This window comes from Electrona antarctica (genome assembly GCF_951216825.1).
Source record: "Electrona antarctica genome assembly, chromosome: 2".
Lineage (NCBI taxonomy): Eukaryota > Metazoa > Chordata > Actinopteri > Myctophiformes > Myctophidae > Electrona > Electrona antarctica.
The window spans coordinates 26,150,489-26,176,867 of record NC_136807.1 but is presented as its reverse complement, the minus strand read 5'-3'; the positions used below and the strand labels follow the sequence as shown (position 1 = coordinate 26,176,867).

At 42.3% G+C, this 26,379-nt stretch overlaps 2 protein-coding genes across 2 annotated transcripts; both read right to left on the bottom strand.

Moving 5' to 3' along the window:
* Window positions 1-965: 965 nt before the first annotated feature.
* Window positions 966-16,379, bottom strand: samhd1 (SAM domain and HD domain 1). The gene is made up of 16 exons (XM_079489550.1): window positions 16,001-16,379; window positions 15,100-15,166; window positions 14,821-14,893; window positions 14,250-14,410; window positions 13,970-14,085; window positions 12,681-12,751; window positions 8,176-8,340; window positions 7,509-7,609; window positions 7,287-7,395; window positions 6,746-6,837; window positions 6,240-6,355; window positions 5,080-5,219; window positions 3,991-4,098; window positions 3,384-3,488; window positions 3,031-3,168; window positions 966-2,815 (listed from the first exon to the last, which is right to left on the bottom strand). The coding sequence occupies exons 1-16, from the start codon at window positions 16,182-16,184 to the stop codon at window positions 2,681-2,683; spliced, it is 1,881 nt and encodes a 626-aa protein (XP_079345676.1). The 5' UTR covers window positions 16,185-16,379; the 3' UTR covers window positions 966-2,680.
* Window positions 16,380-23,611: 7,232 nt separating this feature from the next.
* LOC306932733 (methionine aminopeptidase 2-like) lies at window positions 23,612-25,027 on the bottom strand (the record flags this gene model as incomplete). Its single annotated transcript, XM_079514641.1, has 1 exon — window positions 23,612-25,027. One exon carries the CDS (start codon window positions 25,025-25,027, stop codon window positions 23,612-23,614), a length of 1,416 nt encoding a protein of 471 aa, XP_079370767.1.
* Window positions 25,028-26,379: the final 1,352 nt, after the last annotated feature.

The following is a 26,379-nucleotide window of genomic DNA, read 5'->3' as shown; positions in this document are numbered from 1 at the left end:
GGCGCTCAGTGAAATCAGTGAATCCACAGGATGAGGAAAGCGAGGGAGGGGGGGGGGGGGGGGGCTACAGAGCATCATCAGGGTGTGTGTTTCACAACATCCTGTGAGATAGTGCCCGGTGTCAAACACCTAGAATAGCAGATCTACAAGTTCACAATGCATCTCATCATATCCCGTCTGAGTTGAAGAATGCATAGGCCTACAGGATAAACGTGTGGCATTGGAAGTGATGAAACAAAACAAAAAATGAGCAGACAAAATTGGAACACTAAAATGTACCGTAAGATGATAAATTATCTTTGCAGGGTTCTCTCTAAAAATTGTATTGGGACCTGAAAAGTTAATCAAAGTTAAAGATCTAAAGAGATAGGGAGACCTGTACCTATCGAATAATAGGCATATTCATCTCTACTCACTAAAAACGGATGATTGGCAATTTCTGCTGTAGAGTGGGGGGGGGGGGGGGGGGGGGTCAAGTTGTCTCATTTTTGAGCAAGTGGTTAAATATCTGAAATAACACATTAACAAAAACACTGATGATAGTGCTGTCAGTATACGAAGCCATCTATGAAAAAGTTTACCAGGCAACACAATTGTATAATACAATACATAGTGGAGGTCACCCTGCTTCATCCCTCTCTGCTAAGGGGCTTGCAAAACATTGAAGACCCTCTCTATAGCAATGATTCTTTACAGAATGAAGAGCTTTAACATATCATTTTCACATAATCACTTACACTCTCTGTAATGTGTCAAATGTATTTGAAAATGTGTAGGTCATATTACATGAAATACACATTAAATTGTATATCGGTATGTTCCATTAATATTACATGAAAATATATCAGGAAAAGGAACAACTCAATTGTCACAGCAATTGAGTCCAAGTGTAGATTCATTCTTAACATTTGAGTGCATGTCGCCCTCTAGTGGTTAATATGATGAATTGCATGTGTACGCAACAGTGGGAAAGAGAACTTTTATTTCCAAACTTGTGGGCAACATTCACAATGCCTTTTAACAGGAATAGCCTCAATATGATTTCCCAATAGCATCAAACTGGGTTCGCTTACAATTCCGCAAACAAACATTTTCTTTTATAAACGGTAAACATGTGCAGTTTCCACTTTTTTTTTTCCTCCACCCACAAGATTAGCAGCACCGTTATCCCTTATCCGATGCACTATATATTTTCACAAAGAGGTACATGACATGCTTCTTGTAAATATATATTTGACAATCTGGTGGTAAAGCCAGAGAAAGAGCAATAGGCCTGTTGGGCTGAATACACCAGCATCACACATCAAACCAAAACTATATAATAATGTACATTGTCCACAAAAACCTTAAAGTAAATCCACAAATCACAATGAGATATTCAACCCAGGTGTAAAATGCTCTGACTCTCTTTACCAGGAGGGGGGTGGGGTGGGGGTACGTGCATGTCATGCTGTCGGGCAGAAACCTCTCATCTCCAAATTAAAAAGAAAAGAACATTGAATACCGAAATGTTTTGGACGCGTTTTCCACCCGACAGAGACGAATCAGACGATATGAATGAATATGACCACCACCGGCCACAGAAGCCATATCACGACTTTCAGAAAGCTTCAGTTACGTAATAAAAGCTTTTAAAACGAGCATGGACATGGCATAGCTGCTGCAGCCAATATGCTGAATGGAACAATACCCTGAAAACAATACCCTGAAAAGAGCATGGACATGGCATAGCTGCTGCAGCCAACGAGCTGAATACCCTGAAAACAGTATGTATGCATGCATGTTAAAGCGTATATATTTATATATACACATGCACCCTTTAAAACCGCATCGCACTGAATTAAATATACATTCATTTTCAGAATAAAAATTCAGCTAAGCAATGATACGATTGTCCAGAGTAACTTTGACCTAGAATGAATTAAGAAATATCAGTAACAGCAGCATTTGCCCAACAAGATGACTGTCTTTCCGCAGAAAAGGAGAGATTATAGAGGTGGTCTTACTCTTAAATGATGTAGAGAAGAGATAGAGAACACATACCGGTACTTAGGCCGTAAATGATACACATACGGTACATACAAGTGGGCTACTGGTACGAATAGAACATAAAACAATGATACACATACGGTACATACAAGTGGGCTACTGGTACGAATAGAACATAAAACAATGATACACATACGGTACATACAAGTGGGCTACTGGTACGAATAGAACATAAAACAATGATACACATACGGTACATACAAGTGGGCTACTGGTACGAATAGAACATAAAACAATGATACACATACGGTACATACAAGTGGGCTACTGGTACGAATAGAACATAAAACAATGATACAACATATAAAATGGGTCAAATTAAATGTAATACTCAATTTAAAATTATATAAAAAATAAATAAAATTAGACACTGCAAAATCCTTGGAATTGGACACTTTTTTTAAGTACAGGCCCAATGTACCGTTCCTGTGCATTCCTCACCAGTTCTAAGTTCTTGATCTCTGATTAGCGTGCCAAATCGTTTTTTTTTTCTTTTTACCTAAAAGCGATTCACACCTCAAATAGCACACATTATTCTTTCCTCACACTGCTCACCAACTCCCTCTGCTGGTATAAAAATAGACTTCTATCAAAGTGACAACAGATGTTGGGTGGTTCTTGGGTGGTTCTCTCACTTGAACAGCTTGGTTTTGGCCGCCGTCTGTCCGTTCACGTTGACCCATTTGTCTTTTCCGTCTTCGCTCTCAGTGTTATACGCCCAGCTCTCTTTCAGAGGGGTGAGCTCGGGCGCTGTCACATCTCCATCCTTACACGTGTCAAACACAGAAAGAGATCATTCAAGGTTAATTAATAAAGCTATTACAATTTGCATGTAATGCGTTGGACGGATTACACATCTGAAACAGACATTCTTTGGTTGCGTGCTACACGTGTGAACGGCCAACACTGGACAATGATTCCCCGGACATTTCCAGTGTTCATTTGAGAAAGTATCATTGGTCAGATGTTAATGAGTATTACCCTAGGCTTGGTGAAGTTGTTGTCCATACACCACTGGACAAAGTGCTTCTTGGCTGCCTCCAGGCTACGCTCATCATTCTTCTTATAGTAGACTCTGATCATCTGCTCTGCAAAGTTCTCAGGGAGCAGCTTGGACACCTAAAATAATAGATACAGCACATACGTTATTTCATCCAAAGTCCCCTTGTAAACACTACAGCAGGGATGGACAACATTGCCAGTTAGTTTCACCTGTACCACTCGTTCTGGGATATAATATCAGATTAAAGGTAAAACAAAGCCTAGTCCAGAATTCTCCTTTAAATGCAAAGATTTTAGCAAATAACTCAATGAAAGTTGTGCTGAAGTGTGACCTGGTTCTTGCGGATGCGGATGGGTTTGGTGGGGTCGTCCTTGCAGTAGAAGCGCACGTTACTGATGGGGTCTTTCTCTTTCATCCCGTAGTCAAAGTTCGTCACCTAAGAAACGATGGCGAGAGAAAAGACTGTTACAAGCAGGCTATATTAGAAATAAAATAAATCACACCCGTGTGAAATTCGTGCTGAATCTGGGGGGAATGAGATAAGTCGACATGTTCTGCCCGTGGGTGTTTCTCACTCTTTTGAAGTAGTCAGACAGGTACAAGGGTGCCTTGAGTATCTTGAAGACCAGGCCCATTGCAAGTTGCTGTACTCAGTCCCCTACCATTTTGGCACGTTTGCCAGCCAAGTCTATGGACTTTAATGTTTGTTTAGGGCACTAAATAACGCAAGACGTCATGTGGCCAATATATACAGTGGGTGCCCCTCACTTCACACGTGTTATTTTCACTGCTCAGTAACCCCCTAGGGCCTAGGGGTTAATGACGTGCCTTTGCGTGAGCGGCCTGTGACCGCCACTTATCTATGCACACTCTGAGTTAAATGAGCACTTCATTTAAATGCAAAAAGTTGAGCATCACTGGACAAATAAGATACTCACAGTGACCACCAGGTCCTCAGGCTGCAGCTCAACATCCTTGTGTCCAGAGCCAGACGGATGCTGAGGCTTGACTCTAGCCACTTCCCCAGCCCAGCGCAGACGCATCTCCTTATCGAGCAAGAGAGATGAGTTACAGAACTATACATGTCCTTATGGAGCAAGAGAGATGGTTAAGAGTACTATACACGTCCTTATGGAGCAAGAGAGATGGGTAATGCTGCATTCACATGGAATCAGGCAAGCGGTAGAGGGCAACCAGACTTCATTGTAGTGGACGGGAGCAGGACGGTAAACGTAAGAGGACGGCACAGCAGCCCGGCAGCCAGAACCGGCGACGGTAACGGCAGACGGCATCAATGTTAAAATATTTAATCTAATTTGGTGCCGTGCCGTCCAGCAGATTGCCGTTTACCACTTGCCTGATTCCATGTGAATGCAGCATTAGAGTACATTAGCCACAAAGTACTTGAATCATGTCTACAAAGTTTGAAAAGCTGTTTCAACCAGGGCAAGTAGGTGAATTTGGGGCATGTCATTGCAGGTGAAAGTAAATTTTTATTTATAAAGCACTTTTCAAAACAACTACAAATAATGAGTTATAATAATTAATTGCATTTTTATAGCGCTTTTCCAAGTGCTCAAAGCGCTTTACAATAGTTCATTAATTCATACATTGGGAGGTGAAGCGGCGAACAGTCGACGCCAGCGTCCTCACTTCCCACATTCACACACCAATGGTGGCAAGCTCACACCGACCAACTCATTGGAGGCAATGTAGGGTTCAGTGTCTTGCCCAAGGACACTTCGACATGTGTCAGGAGGAGCCGGGATTCGAACCGCCGACCAAGGGATCATTGGACGACCTGCTCTACCTCCTGAGCCACAGCCGCCACAAAGTGCTGACTTTGAAGTTTTAAAGTGGAAACATTTTCCAAAAATAGTGAAAATATCAGATCTACAAGCTCACAATGCATTTAGATTGTTGTTTTCGCTATTTGTAGTGTCGCTATTTGTAGTGTATACAGTACGTTTAACAATGTATATAAATGCTATACTTAAATATATAGGTCATTGAAAGAGCGCACACACCTCATTGACAATGATGGGTTTCTCAGCTTGGGTTTGACCCAGACACTTGTAGAGACGCCTGCGAACAACATTGGACAGGATTTCCCTGGCCTCAGCCAGCTCCGGGGAGGACGAGTAGAGGATCTGCTCGAACACGTGATCTACACACCACAGACACACAGGCACGGATGAGCACAAAGGTCAGACCCAAGATAACAGAGGTCATCACCTCTGTGTTGACCTGACATACGTTATGTGCAAAACTGCAAATAAGCTACAGCTGTCAAATATTTTGCGTAATGGCTAGAATCTTTTTCATTCATCTGTATAAAACGGCTAACAGAAATATTCATATCATATCATATTTCATATCATATTTTCCACACATCATTATTTCCACTTTGTTGTCCATGCTCTTAACCATCGCAATTACTTGAGATAATCGCAATTATTTCGTCATAATCTTTCCATTTTGAAACATGTTCATACATTAAAAGCGCTGTAAGCTTATACTGTAGTGTAATGGGTTAGAAACATTACAGTAAATTAAATCAGGTGATGCACTTGACTGAATAATAAGCCATTTATTCCATTGCAAGTATAGGCAAAGATGATAATTAAGCAGAACCGGTTTGACCAAGTCCTGCAACCAATTTGACTTTTACCACAAGCTTGTGGCACAGACGACTAGTCAGACCGATGCCAAACTTCCCTGGAACAGACGTCGATCCCGATTTATGAGAGTCCTGCTCGTTCACCAATTACCAATGTTTTGACCGATATTTGGTCACAGCGATATATATATATTTTTTAAACGTAGATTTCTTTTGAGAACCTTTACTGTAACTTACCAGCAAACAAATATGAATAAATACTCAATGTTGTATCTATCCACTATTCAGAAATGTTCAAAAATAGCGAATCTACAAGCTAAAAAGCTTAACATGTTGTAATGACATGTTATAATTGAAGATACAGATAAAAGTCAAATAATGGCTCATACTGTATATCGGCCAGGCCGATATATCAGTCTAGCTCTACTAGACTAAATTCCATTGCACAAGAATAGTCTCTGTGGGACACAGAGACGAGTCAGCTTTATCATGGAAACCAATGAGTTGAATTTCATGGCGTTCTCCAAACATGAGCCTCACAGTACAGATGGCTTCTACTGTACTCACCCGTCAGCTTGGTGTAGGCCTCCATGTCATCGATGGCTGTAGAGAGCGTAAACATCCTATTCCCTGAGCCTAGTATCTGGATGTGTGGGTCTGCCTTTATGAAGGCCTCTGTAATCCTGCAAAAGCACACCAGAAAAGCACATTGTCCATTGTTTATTTGAATTTGTTTCTCCTCTGTGGATTGCATAACAAGTGAATCACTCGCTGATGGCGACTAAACATAGTGTAAGAGACTAAACCAATGGTGTTATCAAGGTGCCAGTGTGCAGGCAACGTTATTATAGTTAACCACTTGGAACCCTAGCATCTCTATTCTGGGGAGAACATTTCACTGAAAATAGCACATCTACAAGCTCACTACGCGTTGCAACGTGCTGCGTTGTGAGCTTGTAGATCGGCTATTTTCGGCCAAGATATTTAGTAGAGAGCTCTTGGGAATCCGTTCAAGGGTTTACGTGATTAAAAATAAAAAAAAGTAGATGTGCAAAAAACCTTTGTGTACATACATGGTCTCGATGATGTTTCCCACTTTGTGCTGGTACGCTCTTCTATGGAGGCAGTTTCTGGTGTGGAACAGGTCGTACAGATTACCTACCTCCTGTTGAAAGGAATTCATTCAAGTTATAAACCGCAAGAGACCCTGGTTTAAAGTGACTTTAGATTAGAACAGCTAAACCACTCTACTTCAACAATGCCCCTTGGCTGTCCTAAAATCACAGCAAACCACAGTCTTGTATTTACATAACATATGGCAATGTAAAAATCATAGATATCACAATGAAACTGGTTTGAACAATGTCACTACGACAATAATTTACACAAGAACGAAGACGCATGGAAGGTTCTGAATTGGGAATAACCATTGTAAACATGAAATTAATCAATATTGACTGCATAACTTGTTGCTCACCTAAAATGTTATAAGTGGCATTTTTCTGTGTCAAATACATCAATATTTACAACAAAGTACCAACATCTGTTTCATAAAGACCGTCAGAATAGGTTATTGTATGCATCAAGAAGTCAAAAGTGCTGCATGGCCAGGACCTTGTCTCTAGTGCAGATGTGCTTCTTTCCATTCTCCTCACACACACGCGCAAACTTGAGGAAGCGGCGATAGTCGAAGTTATTTTGGATTCCAAGGTGGTAGCAGTCTCTGAGAACAGAAATCACATAATCATACCAGTTATCGAAAGAATGGCAGATCAATCACGCCGTCGGTCCTTCCACCACAATACCGGTGGAGAAAAGAAGACAAAATAATCCCACCTGGCGAAGTAGTCCCACTTGTCCACATCGATTCCGTTCCGTTTGTTGGCCACGATCTCGTACAGGAAAGACTTCTCTTTTGGACGACCTTTGTAAGGCCACTGTGGAGAACAATGGCACAACTACCACATCAGACAGACCGTTACCCATCTATTTCATAGTTTAAAAGTGTTATAAAGAGAATTTCACATTGTTCAACATTTTCTTAAGTGACAACTAAGGCTCTCATTTCATTTTCAAGAATATCATAACTGAAATGGTTTTGTTAGGCCAAGTACCAATCTGTGATTTGTGAAAAGGGCAAGAAAGGAGGCCCCCACATTTCCTACACAATATGTAAAAGTATAATGTTTTTATTATCGTTCCAAACCTATGTTGCTGCTGTTCTACATACAGCCAACAGGTTGAAGAAATCACAGGGTTTTAACAATTATGGAACAACATGTATTCGATTGCTAGTTTGACCAATTAAAATAAAAATAACTTTAAAATCGACTACTACTGTAGTAGGGCTCGACTATACCAGCCACATGGGTAGGGTTAAGCCTGATTTATACATGGCTGTGTGCGCTTTGTCGCATTATCCTTTTGAGAAAGCCAAGAGTTAGACATGTTAGAAGACATGGAATCTGTGGCAGGGTGTCGTTTTTACTACTGTATGACTGACCGTCGCCCCGTGGCTGAGAGAGGCAGAAGTGTCCAGGGGCCCAGCGATTTGCTCCTTGATGAAGATGAGGTCATCCGGCAACACCAGGCCATGTCGTTTAAACACTGACTCGAGGGCATTGTCACTCACCAGGTAGTCAAACATGGCCAGGGACGCAGTCTCATGCTGTAAGACACACAGGTATGACAGAAACATGAATATATAACGGTAAAAAGGGTGCATCGCGGAGCACATTTTTATCTGGTCAGGCTGGGCGGTCTACCCAGCGCTATGTTAAGGGGCAGAATGTGACATTGGCAGGGATGATGTGTGAGGCATTTGTCAATCCAAAACTAATGTATGATGGACGCTTATAGAATACATTGTGTGTACACTGTAGTGTACAGGGTACACCGGTACAGTACAGTATGCACAGGGTATGTTGTCGTGGCATCATGCATGTTAAGTGGGCTATAACTGAATGCCGACGACTGTCCTATGTTGATACGTTATAGGTGCTGTGGTCGATTTGTGTCTCTCCCCGGTTGTGTTGCGGTGGGGTGTGTATGTATACGTCAGTCCCTGTGTGCACGTGTGAGAGCGCATCGTAGGTATCCCATTGCATTCCCTCGTTGTTGCAGTCTCTGTGTGCAATGCACGCAGTCTCTGTTGTCTGTCTCTGAGCAATGTAAACAGCGGTGTTAGATTACATGTATCTAATGTCTACTACTTACAGCTTAAGATACAAAGACAAATGAAGGTCTTATCACCCTCACATTTGTCATATACGTAGCAGAGCTATGCACATAACGTACTGTGGGGCTAACATTTCTTATCTCTCAGCCTTATCAGAACATTGTTGTCGCTTGCCTAGTCCTTATCTGTAATGTTCAGCTGACACCACCTGCTACACTAGTTTAACAACAGTACAACAACTAGAAAAAGTGCCCTTCTGGGCACAGGTCTCCACCAGGAGGATAGGAGTGTGTGTGATGTTTGGCAAAATGTTTAGGAGTAACATAAACATGATTTTTTGTTTATTTGTTTCTTGCAACAATTTTCTTCATTTTGTTGAGGAAATGCAGAGCCAGATCACTCATAGCATCTGAGGATAGAATTCTGGATGAGCAAGACATGTGCAGCATTTTGTACAAAATGGGCTACTCCTGAAAACTTTGGAAGGCAATCTTAGCTAATCAGTGTAGAATCTGAGAAATCCAACAGGCTCGTCTTGATCACATGACTACAGAGATCATGTGTACCGATTTGCGTGAGATTTGGATGAAATCTGTGCAACATAAACAATGTGTTTTGCAGAAATCGGCCTCATGGTGGCGCTATAACCGGCAGATGTGGAGGGATGCAGGGAAAATGTTTTTTCCATGGCCTCTAGGCAGTGCGCATACATAAGTTGTCGATGCAGTTATAGGTAAAAACAGGAATTGGCCTGTTATAGCGCCACCGTGAGGCTGATTTGGGGAAAAAAATAGTGGCATGTCCTCCTCCGCCTAGTGGAAATGTGCGTGTATAATTTCATAGAAATTGGACACGGTTTGTGATTTGTGGCATTTTGTTCGAAACGGACCAATCATCCGAGCTTTGGAAGCCAATCTTAGCCAATCAGGATGGAAGATGGGAAATTGTGCAGTTCTGTGTTGATCACATGACTATGGAGATAGTGTATACCGAATTGTGTGATGTATGGATAAAATGTGTACTAGTTATCTACATAAATGTGTTTTGCCTAAATCAGCCTCATGGTGGCGCTATAACAGGCCGTTGAGGAATATTTGGGGCAGAGGTTCGTCGTTGGCATCCAGGGAGTGTGTGTGCACAGTTTGGCATGGATCGGGCCAACGGTGCCGGAGATTAGCTGATAACGGACGGAAGGACGGACGGACGGACGGACGGACGGACGCACACACACACACACACACACACACACACACACACACGGAGTGCAAAACATACTCTCTCCCCATGCCTTCGGCCTGGTGGAGACAATAACAGCTTGGCATGTGCTTTCTGAAAACCTATGGATATTGTAAAACCTTACTCGACAATTGACATTGGCAACAAACGGAAATGTCAGTAAAAACTAGCTTCTCCTTTATTCCAACAATGGCATTCATTACAGAACTGTTCTTACAGAACAGAACAGCCCTGGTCCAGGGCACTAATAACAGGTTAGTGCAGCAGAGCTGTAAGTGGACCAGAGCTAAGAACAGAACAGAATTGGGAGTTTCCGTCCACAGGAACTTCGCCCCAGGACGGTTCTTGAACCCTTCCTGGTGCTTTTGACCACAGGAACATCGCTCCAGTTTGGTTCCAGGGTCAATAGTTCCTGGAACTAAAAAGGAAAAAAGGCCCTGCTCTTGAGTTTGTTTGTCATTATGTTAGAATGTTTTTTGTTTTGTTTTTAGTAGTAGATAATGTATGACCAGTAAGGTGAGAGAAATTGTGGAAAACGTGAAATAAAATCTAATCATGTACAGTACACATCATGATGAGCTGAAAGTGCTACCTTGCATCAGAGGAAAATGAAATATTCAAGTATAAAAGATTTCACAAAAGTAACATAGTTGCCATTGAACAATTTAAAATATTTTCAGGTAATCGTCTCAGGTCTCCCCCAAAAAGCTCAGACAGCTACAACTCATTCAGAATGCATTAGGCAGAAAGAAAGTAGAACACATTACACCAATTCTCCCAACTCTGCACCGGCTGTCTTTAAATCACTCAATGGTTTATGGCCATTAGGATTTATCCCTGACATAATGGCTCTGACGCCCATGAATCTCACACAAGAAGAATGTTGTCTGCCTTCTACTAAGAAGAAATTCCAGCAGACAAATTTGGCTTATACCTGTACCGCTTTACTACCACTATTATTTGATTATATTGCCTTATCTAAAAGCACCTTGAATTGCCTTTGTGTATGAAACATACAAATAAACTTGCCTTGCCTAGTCTGTGCAAGGTGATTGTTTAGAATGCAAAAAATCCCTTACGATTTGCATTCAGTTGCAGCCAGCATGACACAAACTCAGAACCTAAAGATAAATTAATTCTTGTTTGTTGTAGCCATACCACTACTGTGATTTTATTACATGTCGCATATATGCTGGATGTTTTCCACCTGCACAAGAAGCATTCCTGCCTTCCAACTCTACTGGAAATATAACAGGATGGTAACCATGCAGAAAAAAAATTCACCCACATTTTTTGATTTTAGATGACGGAAGATGATTCTGACTGTATCCCTTCATTGCCAATTTTTAGACTTTGTTTACTTGATTTCACTGTGCCTTTCTGTTATTTTTGTTGAGTGTTTATTAATTTCTTCTCTATTCACACTTCAAGAGTCAAGCATAACGCCTGATTAGTGTGTAGAAATTGCCCTTAAATACTGTACCAGTACTGTATCGTTGAGAGCTTGCACAAACAATTGTAATTTCTCCAGGAGGCTGGGGAGGTGAAGGGAATTGATAGGAGTGGCAGGGAGAAGAATGCTGAACATGTACTGTAGGAGTGAGTTTCAGTGTGCCCAAATAATAGATGCCAATTAACGATTGCCCAAACGATCATATAAAGCGGTCTACCGTCTATGCTTGCACACTGGCACACCCATGGTTTCGGTCACACATAAATCTGACACGCACATCATAAAATGGTATTAGCTGCAGCTGCATTGCTTACTGGGCTGTTTTACCTGTCTACACCTCTCTGCTAACGAGAGACAAAGTTATAGTATAATTATATTGGAGTTCAGGATAGAGACAACAATACAGAAGACAGCAGAAGGGAAAATAATGTTTTTTCCCCCAGACGAATGTCGAATGGAAAATGTATTCTTGTCATCTGTAACGACTACATGGTCTATTTTCATGAAAATGGTAAAGTTAATGCGACCATTGAAGTTGCCATGTCTGCTTATTATAAGCAACTTGGTTTGTTTTTCTGTAAAGTTTCTTGTAAATAATAGGTAGTTGCTGGTTTTGTTTTTTGGGCTTGTTTCTAAAGTGTAGTTGTTTATTTGGGCTTTTTTCTAAAGTGTAGTTGCTTATTTGGGCTTGCTTCCTAATAGTTTTCACGTCAAGGAACCCCCGATAAATATGTAATTGTCCACTCCACGGACATCTATCTTAAAATAATTTGTGCCAGGCACCCCCCCATACAAGATTTGTGTTGTTAAAATGTTTCAAAAATATTCAAAATTTTAATTTATTCTCAATATTTTTTCAAACATAAGTATAACCTCACAACGTGTCGCTGTGAGCTTGTAGATCTGCTATTTTCAAATAGCCGATGTAAAGTGGTAAAACATTTGGGCTTGTTCTCATAGACCTGGCCGCTTGTTTCTCTTGCAAAATCTGGCAACAATGATCACAGCAGCAACAGCAAGAGGAAGTTATGGACACATTTCATGCAAAGGCTCATGGGACACTGGAAACAGATGGATACATGAGAATGGAATGAGGCAACCCATAACATTAAAGTGAGTCGGTACTGGGGTCATTTCTTACCTTCCAATTATATCCTGGTCGCACCTTGGGGATGAACATCCCATCAAACATGTGGCTGAAAGGCCCATGTCCTGGATATGGAAGAATGAGGAGAGAGGGTTAGTTCTTGCAAGCGGAATGTTGACTTCACGTATGTAAACTTTCCTCCTCTACCCCGGATTTGAACCCGGTTTCCTGGGCAATAGGCTCTATGCATACGCCATTTTGGAAAGAACTTGGGCCCCTTCTCTACTTCCTTCACAGGTGCTACCTCTGATACTAATGAAGGCTTTAAATGTCCAAAACTCATACATTTTAGGATTAAAATTCTAAAACAGAAAAAATAGATCGTCGACAAGCTCAAAACGTGTCGCTTTGCGCCGTATTTCGAGCTTGCGCATCTGCTACTTTTGATGCTTTTGTGTGATGCTGCAATACGATCAAGCATTAATTCACCAAAAACACAATAGAATATGGATATAGGAGGTTTCTGGCCCGAGAACAACGATATATGGTATAAGTGGTTAACTGTCTACAGCAGTGGTTTTCAACTGGTGGTCCGTGAAGGTATTGCATGTGGTCCCTGACCATGCATTTAGTATGTAGGAACGTATTATGTAGGCGTATGATTGATGACACAATCAATGGTGTCAGTTACTGGGAAGCCGGACGTCAAGAACTTCCACAGAAAAGGGAGTTTTTAATAGAGGTATGGTATCTAAAGAGCACAAAGTACCTTTCTGGAGTATCGCGAGACTTCCCACCGTTTCCTGTCTGGCAGCCAAATCTCGCGATACCTCCGAGCCAGAAACGATACCTGCTGCCGTTTAGATCCTCAGATAATTATATACTGTGCACATCGAAGCAAGTGATTAGAAAATAACCTGTGATATGACAAAGGTAGCAATTGTTCATAAATAATGTTTGTTATGAGCTGGTCCAGCCGGCTCCATTCACTGCAATGTATTCATTGAACTTGGTGCGAGTTTGGCTCCCATGAAAGTGTCCATGAAAGTGTCATGGCGCAGCCCAGTCACGTGACCATTTCCTTTCCTTCTCTAAGCTTCCTTGACCATCATAAGGAAATGTGCCCATGTCATGTTTGCTCGCTCACACATTAGTTGCAATGAACAGAATCATGAGTTTAATCTGGAAGGTTAATTTCCCCCCCCCCCAACACAACAGTGGTCCCCAGGTTGATTCTCAGTCAGGGTGGTGGTCCCTGGTTCATAATCAGTTGAATACCCCTGGTCTACAGGACTTATGAGCCTCTGTGTGTGAGGATGGCGGTGTGGTTTTCATCATCGTACCCAGGTCATGGCAGAGTCCAGCGATCTGTACACAAAGGATGTCTCTAACGGAGATGAGCAGCTCTGGTTGCCTCTCATCTAAAGCTTGTACAAGCCTTCCTGCAAGGTGCCCCACCCTGCAACAGCACATCAACAAGTCAACATTAACAGTCCATGCAGCAATAAAACTGCTGCATGGATACAATTTAAGCATAATATTTCTCCCACAGTACTGGCATGATGGCATCATTGTGGTACATGATTAACCCCACTCATGAAATCCACTACAGTCCTAGCCTACCCAATGCAGTGCTCAAAGCGGTTGTGGGAAGCTCCAGGGAACACCCAGTATGTCGCTCCCAGCTGCTTGATGTTGCGAAGTCTCTGGAACTGGGGCGTGTCAATGATACTGATGAGAACGGGGTGCAATTCAATGTGCCCATGGATGGGGTCATTAAAAACCTAACAGAGAAACAAGAAAAACAAGTTAAGCCTAAAAGTATCTCTTCATTTCACCATCTGATATTTGGCCAGCCAAAAAATAAGTTGCGTACAGTTAAGTATGGTAAAATGGTGGAAGAAGTGTCACAGTGTATAATGTAGTTGAACTTCTCATACAACAAAGCATTCTCTTGCTAAGATCACTTGCCAACATGTCAACAACTTGTTTAGGCCACTTGGAAACTGGACATTCCTACCAAGAATAGTGATTTGTTGACGTGTGCCCACTGTGCCGTGTCGTCCACAGTTCAATAAGGTCGTAACTCAACTCAGTCAAAGTTGAGACCACAAATACTGAGGTATCTGTTTGTATTGTATTTGGACCCAATACAATAATTCAGAGTTTTGAGAAGACACGCATAACGTATTACCTTGTTAGGCTCTGCTGTTATCTGCCAGAGTTTTCTGAGACAGTGATGGATGTGTAGACGCACACCGAGGGGGCTAGAGAGAGAGAGAGAGCGAGAGCGAGAGCGAGAGCGAGAGAGAGAGAGAGATTAAGGACCTGTGAGATTGCCATCAGATTCAGAGATCACACTGTTGGCAGCTGACAGTCATAGTAACTATAGCTATATTATAAACCACATTCAATATTAAGAAAAACAACATTAAACAAACAAACTATATGGAGTATGGACACATTTTCTTACCCTATGCTCATTTTCTCCAGGTGTTCTTCCGAGAGGTATCGAAGCGCCACGCCATTGATTCTTTCCTCTGTTTCAACAGAGAAAATAAATTAATAATTTAGATATTACTCGGTTTTCATGCACAGCTGGCTTTCTAACTGCCCACCACTGCCAGTTATGTAATGGAGACTGAAGGTTAGAGATGTAGGGTTTACATGTCCATTTGTACACCCCCAGACAACCGGTATATTTGGTTCCATTTGTACACTTGATTCTACTGACTGTCGATACAGTACTGGTACAGTACTGTCTAATCTACGGGTCAGTCAGTTTTAGTGTTGTCATAAGTACGACACAGGTCATTGCAAGTGAAATGTGTGGTTAATCCAATCACATCATGTGACAGCCAATAAAGTAATATTCATGCAACTAAACTACTATGGCTTAACTACCTCTGCTTGCTCTCGCAGAATGATACATTTATCATATTTATTTTTGTTATTTTTAGAGAATAAGGCCTTGAGATGCAGCATCTCGTGTTCAAGAGGGTTAGGTCCTCAATCACAACACAAAACAACAATTCAACAACATAACGGTAGAACAAAACATAACAAGCCATTAAAGCTCGTTACTGCACTCACTGGGCAGTGTAATTTAATAGCCAACACAAGGGAGTAGTGCCTACTAATTACTAAAGTGAAAAGTAATGTCTAATGTTCCCTGGTCTATAGCCTTAGAGCTAGTCTTATATTAGCCTCGATACCTAGGCTTTCAGTTTCGTCGGCGCAAAAAATGAAGTCTTATATTAACCTACTAACTAGCATAAACACATGCACACACAGGCATCGCCATGGTTCACATGACAGTCATGTTTCAGGGCTAACACAGGCAGAGCAGATCAAATGCATACACACACACACACCTCTGAACTTGCTTTCCCATTCCTGCAGCTCTTGCCGGTGCAGGTAGTCGCACACATCGTCCACTCCCCAGTCCATGAAGTCTGCGTCCTGCGGGACAGAGGACACCCGCTTCACCGGCGTCTGGAAGCCGTCAGACGGCGCTCCTTCTCCGCCGGCGGATCGCTGACGTTTCCGACTGTCCATGGATGTTGTCGGTTACAGTTTCGTGTCCCAACAACGTCGAAGTCAAGCGGTTTACCCTCCCACGCAGTTCTTCAACGCCAGATATCGTTCGTTGACGTCGTTTACTAAACTATTTAGGCTTCTAAAGCATCACCATACATCCTCACTCACACACTGACGGAAAGGAACTGAAACAAACTGAATTTTCGCTGCTGGAAAATGCCGGGTTTTGTTTCGCTTGCGTCACGTAAGGGCGGGGCCAATGACGTACACTCGTGTTGAGCCGAAGATCGCAGATCTACAAGCACGCAACGAGTCGTGGATGCCAGAGGAGAGCATTGTGGATGCGACGCGCTGTGAGCTTGTAGATCTGCTATTCTCGATCAGGGCACTACTTGATCAGGGCCGGGCGTTAGCTAACTGTTACGTCGACTGTAAAGCCTGGTGACGCGCGAGGTTACGTCGACTGGGGTTTTATCTATGGTTTTAGCTCATGATTTCATTGGTGGTGGTAACTGTCTGCTACAGCTCGTTTATGGTGCAGGTCTGCAGGAATAAACACAAAAAATAAACACATAATAAACACAAAATAATTTGAATAAACAGCTAAATAACTAAACACACTATTTCCACCTCTACAGAACCTTCTATCCAGTGCCGGTTCTAGGAGTCAAGTGGCCCTATGCAAGATTATTTTGTGTGCCTCCCCCATGCACTATACCACGGCAGGGGAGTGTAAGGCCCCTGGGCTCCAGGGGAAAAAAAGTAAGTTTGCGATGAAAATGCTTCAATCTCGTGCACTTTGAGACTAGATCTATAAAGAACTATACACACACCATATTAGATTAGTATCATCTTTACTATTAGCCTATTGCCAACAATTCAATCAACCAACTGCAATCAATGGCAAACCACTTAACCTGTGGGCAGTGGGCCACATGTGTATTGCATAATGCAATTTGCAACTTGCATTCAACTGCATGTGGCATATTATCAAATTATTATGTTGTGTCTTGTGTGAGATCTTAATTTTATTGCATATTAAAATAATAATACATAAAGACTAGTACTAGTCATTAAGCTACTAATATAGACTAAAGTAATTAAAGCGGGTCATGTTTGCATGTTTGGAATTGTGACAGCTGAAATCAATAATATATCAGTATTCCGATATTAACCTATGGGATGCATTAAGTGAAGGTGGGGGCCACATGTCCCCCAGGCCACCTGTAGCCCATTTGGAATTGTAACAGCTGATGCATGGATGGTTCTGGTATAGACCTGGCGAGCCGACCCGGAACTCTGAACCCCCCCCCCCTTCACCCATTATGTGGTATAATCTGGTTCTCCAAATTGGAGAAAGAGACTGCTTTCCATGAACTGAACTGGGACTTTTCAAGTCAACAACTTAAAGTGGGCCCCATTTGTTTGTTTTTCATGAATGTTCAAAGCTGTTTATTTTCTCTGAAGTTTAATAATAATTTTTCAGTTAACCTTTAATCCCTGTTTCAGACTCATTTCATTGGTTTTCACTCATTGAGCTCCTCATCCGAATCTGGTATATTTTCTGGTTTATACGCAGTCAATTCATAAATCTTTATACCCACCTTATCATTAGTTATCCTTGCGCAACTTGCTACAAAAACTCTTGCCTTTGCAACACAAAGTCATGGGTTCAAATCTGGGCACCGCCAACTCTGTGTATGAGTCTTCAAGAACCCTTACCTACCCACTATAAAAAACCGACCCTGTCACTGGTCTTTTTCTCAAGTTTAGTCTTCCATGTTTCTTGTGCATATTATTCTTATTGCCTTCCTGCTTGGTCCTGCCTTATCGCTGCTTGCAGCGATTCGTTTCTAGTTATTATTATTATTATTTAATAATATTGGAAAATTGGAATTAAATAATAATTTAGCTTAATAGGCTAATATCAGCTTTTCATCTTTTAGTGGTGCCTCAATGTGCTTTTCATGTCAAGGACACCCAGAATGATATGTATTTGGCTGCAGACCCCCATCTCCCACTCCCGTTTGTGCCAGGGACCTCAAGAAGAAAAGATTTGAGTTGAAAATGATTAAAAAAATAATATATATATATATATATTCAAATTTCAAAGATTCAAATTTATTTAAAGATTCAAGTTTTCACGAATATATATCTTTTTTACCAGATCTACAAGCTTGTAACACAGCACGAAGTGTTGTGATCTGCTATTTTTGAATAGCCAAAGTATAAAATATGGTTAAAGTGGTTAAAATGATTGTGATGCTATATTAACTACTTTTTCTGGGGTCCCCCTGGATTGGAATCCCCACTTTGAGAATCAATGCCAGGCCCAGGCATGGTCATGGACTGTATAAAAGGGGTCCTTGTTGCTCGAGTGGCCAGAGGATGTCATTGTTGTATTAGCCTACCTATATATTCTGTTTTGTCGCTTTCCAATCTCTGACATGCTTTTCATTCTCTTCAACAATAGGCTACTTCACCCAATAGAGAGAGCTCTCGTCCTCTTTACTGGAACTTACCAGACCAAACAGGGCAGGTATAGCCCTCTACATATACAACAACAGTATGGAATGCACATGATTTTAACAAGTTGTTCTAGGGTTGGGCAGCCGCCCTTTCATGGCAAACAGGGCATACACAAACCCCCCCACCCCCTGCCCCTCCACCTCCACCTGCCAATGGCATGTACCCTGCCGGACCCCCACCTACATATCAAAAGTCCTTAGAAATCTAAATAGGGGAACATATTGAAAAATGCTGAAATAGATGATGTCAAAATTTCCCATTGGACACCCATGTTAAAAATTGATTTATGCATGTTTTCTTGTGTGATGTCCAAACAAAAGGTTCAGTACTGTCCAACCCTTCAAGTGCCATTTCTGTATATTATGTTTACAGTATACAGCTGTTTATCATGTCATATGTCAATATTATGTGTGAAGTACTGTTAATGTGATTTTGTTGATGGAAAGTACTGCATTTTCTGTATGAAAGAATTATTGTTTATATCATCATTATTATTATCAGACCATTTAGTTTTTGTATTACTAAACCCCAAAAGAGGAACCTTTGATTCTTAATTGTGTGGTATAAATGTACTGTGGACCACATCCGATATGTCCAATAGTAGCACCATCACTAAAGCTACTCAAGAAGATCTGATGTATTGTGTATTGTCCAGCCTAACGTAGCCATGCCCTTGTCTCTGGTCCTACATCGAAGAGGCAGGCTTATGCGGGTGGTCCGTATAGATAACAGGTGGTAATTATATGTTTAGCAGTCTGCTCATCCTCATCACACTGTCATTCTGCGCTGTTTGCCAAGCCCCACTTCTTCATTGATGATTTGAAGCATTCAACCCCAGTGAGTAGGTGGTTCAAGTCTTCAAGAGGGTACATTGCCTTCAACTGTGATGGCATCCCCTGGGTCCCGGATGTACTGATGGATTTGTGTGGGCCTGGCCGTCTCCCACTCCAGCTTTCAAGATCTCGTCAGCCATGCATTGATAGACAGGTCCTCAGGGATAGAATGGAGCATCTCTTGTGCTGCCTCATTGAAGAGATGGCGGGACTTGAGTCTGTTTGGAAGCGTTGCTGTCGTTGTGGTATAGCATGCAGGATGTGCCAGTCATGTTTCTGGGCTTTCCTTGCCAGGATGAGGGTATAGCAGCCTCCCGTCGATGGCTGGCCGGAGTCGTCCCATGAGGACTGGCAGGTTGAACACAGGGTGGGCTTAGGCCAGGCAACAAGCTGTGATGCGGAGGGAGCTGTTGATGGCACTGTCAAGCTTTTTGACATGTAAACTTTCAGCTTTGGCTACTAGAAGACCCAGGGCTTGCGTGGATATTTGTAGTGGCTCGGTAGTGACTCGCCAGGTCAGACAGTGAGACCCTTGACACCTTGGTCTTAACTTCTTTAGGCGTTGCTTGAAGGACAGTGCCAGATGTACAGTGTACACTGAGGTGGGGCTTGCTCGAATTCCAGGCACTTGTTGTCAACAAACATGTTTTATTTTGCAAATGCATGAGCCACAGATGCAACCTCCGCAACACCTTCAATAATAATTCGATCTGTTAGATCCCGCAGGAGTTAAGTAGGGACCCATCACTAATTAGCCAGGGCCAGGAATCGAACCTGGGACCTTCTGATTCTGAGGGGAGCTCTCTGCCCATTCAGCTACGGCTATCGCATGCTGGTGATCTTAGTATGATGGCTAAGTCATACACGTAACCGTAATTTCTATGTTGTATCTGATAGGTCATGTAGATCTTAAACAGATCATTGGGGACGAAACAGACCCTTAGGGGACACCATTCAGTCCCACACCATGACTTCTGATCCTGCTGTGCTGGCCATCGCTGGTCTGTATAGTGGACTCGCAGTTTGACAGCATCTCCACAATAACGTTCAGCATTCCACAGTGACAGACCAAGGTGTCATAGTCCAACATGGACTTGGATGTGGTCCACAATATTTTTTTACTTGACGAATTAAAGGATACTATTCGGGGGTTTAGTAGCCCAGTACAAAGAATATCTTAAGATATAATTATAATAATAATAATAATAGCCTAATAATAATAATAATAATAACTAGAAACAAATCGCTGCAAGCAGCGATAAGGCAGGACCAAGCAGGACGGCAATAAGAATAATATGCACAAGAAACATGGAAGACTAAACTTGAGAAAAAGACCATGGAATTGTGACAGGGTCGTTTTTTTTAGTGGGAGGCAGGTAAGGGTTCTTGAAGGGTTCTTGAAGACTCATACACAGGTGCCCAGATTTGAACCCATGACTGTGTGTTGCAAAGGCAAGAGCTCTACCTACCGAGCTAACAAGCAAAATCATTCAGTGTTTTTGTAGCAAGTTGCGCAAGGATAACTAATGATAAGGTGGGTATAAAGATTTATGAATTGACTGCGTATAAACCAGAAAATATACCAGATTCGGATGAGGAGCTCAATGAGTGAAAACCAATTAAATTAGTCTGAAACAGGGATTAAAGGTTAACTGAAAAATTATTATTAAACTTCAGAGAAAATAAACAGCTTTGATCATTCATGAAAAACAAACAAATGGGGCCCACTTTAAGTTGTTGACTTGAAAAGTCCCAGTTCAGTTCCTATTCAGTTAAGGGAAAGCAGTCTCTTTCTCCAATTTGGAGAACCAGATTACCACATTTGTGGGTGAAAGGGGGTTCAGAGTTCCGGGTCGGCTCGCCAGGTACCATCCGGTACCAGAACCATCCATGCAAGGGAATCCTTTCAGGACACAAAAAACCTGAACTGAAAGGCCAGGTGTCCAAATCAGTCTTTGTTTCAAAATCACTGTTGTACAACATCAAATAATCTATCAATTCATGAGTAAAGAACCTGATTTGATCAGGATCAAGTTCTTTATACATGTTTCCCACTAAACAAATCAGTTTCTAGCATTGTTACGGCCCTTTAAACTTGGCTCAACCAAGGGCTAACATAAAAGGACACAAAGTCAGATCAAAAGTTTACAAAGATATTACACATTTATTTAAAATCCTGCATTGCAAAACAGGGACTGATGGACAAGAATACTTACGACCAGCCCATCTGAAACTTAACTAATAACAGCAACAAAAAGGGAACACAACTGTTCAGTTTGGGTGTTTGGGAGACAATGAGCTGCTGGCCACAAGTCCTCTTATATAGCCTGCAACTAATCAAGAACAGCTGACACAGGGTGTGGCAGCCAGAACTCTCAGGTGATTGACAGGTGAGGCACTTTATACCAACAGAGGTCAGCAAAGCCACAGGCACTACAACAGAACAAAGAAAAGACAAAATTTCACAAAACGGCAATTTTCATTGGCTCATAAAACCTTCATTCTTTCACTTAAAAAACGTACTATACTTTCCCATGTCCGTATAGGTCCAAAGTTCATGTGTAGAAGTTTTCGTGCATTTTGATCAAAGATCCTGGGAGGAGATGCATTTGAATTGATTTTCATATAATTCAAAATGGCGGGTGATCTAGAGGTCAGAGGTCAAAAGTAAGAGCACCGTTCTTGTTCGGCATGAGGAGACGCATATGTGTGTCGAGGTTTCATTGCCGACGGTCAAACGGTTCATGAGCTATGCGTGGTAAAAGTTTGCATTTTCAATATAGCGCCACCCTTTGGCCAATGGTTGTGGGCTTCGCATCCTCACCGTTTGGCATGGCCCTCTAGCATATCTCCAAATTTCGCGAAAACCGACTGCACGGTTCAGCCAGAACTGCTATTTTTGGCGGAAGAAAAATAACTACAAATCCAATAAAGGACCAAGTCCTTTCAGGACTGCTTGGTCCTATAATAATAATAAATTATTATTATTACAATTATTTATTTCACTTTCATACAGAAAATGCAGTGTAAAGTGTTTCAAATAATAATGTTAACGGTTAAGATTTGTATTTGTTTTATTTTTGCACAAGCACTGTACTGTATCCAACACATTTTCTGGTAGATTGTGGACAGTACTGAACCTTTTGTGTGGGAATTAGACAAGAAAACTTGTTTAAATCATTGTTTAACATGGGCGTCAATGGGAAATTGTGACATCACCTATTTCAGCATTTTTCAAATTTTCAATAGAAATCTGTCGGATTTCTTAGGACTTTTGATGTTATTACTAACATACTGTATGTATGAAACAAAAAAATTGAAAGAGTTTCTGTTGCAATTTGTTTGAGGTTGACCCATTGTTTTACATAGGCTATAGATTGCCTGTACTACAGGTAAAAGCAAATTCCCATAGAAAGGAGGTTTCATTCGCAGAAGGGCGAAATCAGCCCTCAACGGCTTTTGCAAGAAAGTAGGGGGCCCTACTTCTGCCAGAAGTATAGGGGCGAGGCTTCCCCGCAGGGCTTCAGGTGGGGTTTATTTTGAGTTGGACGTCATATTCCAAATTTCAATTCATCCTGAAAATCCATTCTGGCAGCCAGCTTGGTAGAATGGCTGGCTAGTTATTAGACTCTGAATCCACACCTCTCAGGTTCAAATCCTGCTTGCACCACAATTCTTGTGTCAACCGCAAACAACGTTTTTTGCCGATAAGGTATATACAGTAAAGTTTTAGACCGTGGCTGGTTAAGACTGAGGCGATGGAGTCTGACATACAGACTGAGGCATAGGGTTTGATTTTAACGATTTAAGCCCTATACTTCTTTGAACGACAAATAGTGTAAATAGCCGAGCTACAAGCTAACAACACTATATGATTTTTACTTAAAAAAAAGAAGTTAGATAGTGAACCATATAAATGTCAAACATATCAAGTCTACATTTCCCAAAAGGAAATGCATGTATTGAATTCAGTCTGACCAGAAGCAGGGATAAAACATATCCCCACAGGAAATAAAAACACATGGTGATATCAAAAGCCAAACTCCCAATCCCCCCCCCAAATCCTCTCAATCCAAAGCAGGCTCAGTAGTCATCACCCCGGCTCACCACCTCTTTGCAGGTGGGCCTGAGAAGGATGGTGTGCTCAAACTGAGCAGTGTAGCAGCCCTTGGTGTCACAGAGGGGTGGGTAGGCTTCCACGATGTCCAGGTCACACAGTTCCTTCAGCGCTATCAGGTACCTGCTCTCGCCCGCACGGTCGAGCCAGCGGCGGCAGAAGGCCAGTGTGCCAAAGTTCTCGTTGATCACTTTCAGCAGGTGCTTGGCTTTGGGGACCCTGATGGGGATGTGGCCGAGGTCAAAGTTCTTCATGTAGTGAGAACATTCCATGTCCTCTTGGACCATACCTTTTCCTGTGCTACCAAACGTCTCGATGGCATAGACCTCTCCTTCCTCCATCCTCGTCGCTTCCCCTCCCTTAACGATGGGCACGGACTTACCGGCATGTATTCTGTACTGAGCGATCGCGTGACCGCTCAGATTTCTAATCGGTTTCACTTGATACGTTTTCCCGTCGAGCTCGACCTCATACGACTCCATCACTTCTTGAATTGCCTCTCCGATGTCGCAAAGACGCACATCGATTCCCGCTTTTCTGATCCCAGTGTTGGTGGCGTCTTTCACGGCCTCCAGCAGCCTGTCGTACTTTGGGTTAAACGTGACGGTGAAGGCAGAGTCGATGATCCGCCCGTTGACGTGCGTGCCGAAGTCTATCTTGCAGACGTCGTCGTACTGCAGGACTGTGGTGTCTCCCGCGTTGGGGGTGTAGTGGGCGGCACAGTGGTTCAGGGAGCAGCCTGTTGGGAAGGCCAGGCCCGCGTTTAGCCCGTTCTCCTTGATCAGCGTGCGAGAACATTTCTCCAGCTGTTCACAGATATCAATCATGGCCATACCGGGTTGGATGAAGCCGCGGACGTGCTGGCGGACCTGCCTGTGGACTTCGGCTGCCTGTCTGAAGTCGTTCCACATCACCTCGTCTGCATTATCCCGCATGCGCTTCTCCTCGTTGGTGGTACGCCAAACTGCGCTACGACCATCCTGCACCATGGGGTATTCACATTCCTGTCCAACGGGGAATACTAAGTTTGGGTATAACTCACAGACTGGCACAGACGGGGGGTCGGTCTGGGTTTTAGGTCCTTTCTTCTTTCTTCTTTTCTTTTTTTTCCCTGCAGAGATTTTGCCACCATCTCCATCATCCTCTCCATCAGCCTCCTCTTTCTCCCCGTCATCCAGAGACTGTTCCTCCAGCTGTTTGGTTATGTTAGCCACTCCATCTACCTCTGCCTCAGTAGCTGCTGGTGTTGCAGACTTGCTCTTCTTATTTTTCTTCTTCTTGGCCGTCTCCTGGGCTGGATCGGTGTCCTTGGTGACCACGTGTAGGAACGCGTCATCATCTGGCTTCTGGTCTGGTACCTGGTGCTGCTCTACAACATTCATCATGAACGCAGGTGCTAGTGGAAAAAATGCAATTTCTCCTCAAAAAATATTTTGATAAAGTGAAGTAGTACATCTATGTAATATATAAGGTTGGTTGCGGTTGTCATAATAATTAGTGCAGTAACTGTTTCCGTTAAGGCCAGTTTATGACATCATATTGATGCTGTCAGGGATCTCCATATATGGGCATAAAAGGTCATACTGTAGATAGATAGATAGATAGATAGATAGATAGATAGATAGATAGATAACACAAACTCAATCTCCACTCCACATTCAGTGCAAATTATCTCTTATCTAGTCTAGATTTCGATTACAGAGCATGTATGAACCCTGCCATAATATGTTGGTACTTCAGTGGTTCTTTGCAATAGCATTCTTTAGCCTTTATTACTTGCGCAAGCAGAGCGTGCAAGTAATGTTTTTTGTCCGGTGCTCCGATGCGTATGTCCCGTGGCAGCGTATGACGTAATGATTAATTTGTGCTCGATATGGTGTCAGATTACATACATGTATACATAGGGGCATTACCTTTAATCCACCAGACACTGAAACATATCATTATTACGTCACCATCGAGAGCCAGTTATACCCTGGCATTGGTACATATCTTCATCACGTCATATGCTGCTACGGGACATACGCATCAAGCGACCCAAGTAACCACAGTATACTGCTAATCAATTTACAAATGACATATATATATATACATAGAGGCATTTCCTTTAATCCACCCGACACTGAAACATATGTTTATTATGTCACCATTGAGAGCCAGTTATACCCTGGCATTGGTACATATCTTCATCACGTCATACCAGGTACAGGTACACTTCATACCAGGTACAGGTACCCCTAGGGTTATGTGGAGGTACTATAGAGCGTCGCAGTCCCGCCTCCTACCCTGACCCAGGAAATGAAACCCAATGCATTATTCTCATAGACATTTCGTAAAGTATTTATTTAAAGACGGTTACGCCGCGGACAAAGCCAACTCGAGTCGTGACAACTCATGACAACACAAACAATATTTTGGACCAAACAAATAATTACAAAGAAGAAAAACAACAAAGAAAGTGTTGTAACCTGCCGTTTTTTTCTTCTTTCTAATTATTTGTTTGGTCCAAAATATTGTTTGTGTTGTCATGAGTTGTCACGACTCGAGTTGGCTTTGTCCGCGGCGTAACCGTCTTTAAATAAATACTTTACGAAATGTCTATGAGAATAATGCATTGGGTTTCATTTCCTGGGTCAGGGTAGGAGGCGGGACTGCGACGCTCTATAGAGGGTATGTGTGAGAGTGGAAAATTGCACAAATTGTCACAGTTAGCTTGGATTACAGCAATTCTTCC

Coding starts and splice junctions, on each gene's coding strand:
- samhd1 (XM_079489550.1), bottom strand. CDS start 16,184: ATGGACAGTCGGAAACGTCAGCGATCCGCCGGCGGAGAAGGAGCGCCG. Junction 14,894..15,099: donor CTGGAGAAAATGAGCATAGG/GTAAGAAAATGT, acceptor CTCTCTCTCTAG/CCCCCTCGGTGTGCGTCTAC. Junction 7,610..8,175: donor CTCTCAGCCACGGGGCGACG/GTCAGTCATACA, acceptor TGTTCTCCACAG/TGGCCTTACAAAGGTCGTCC.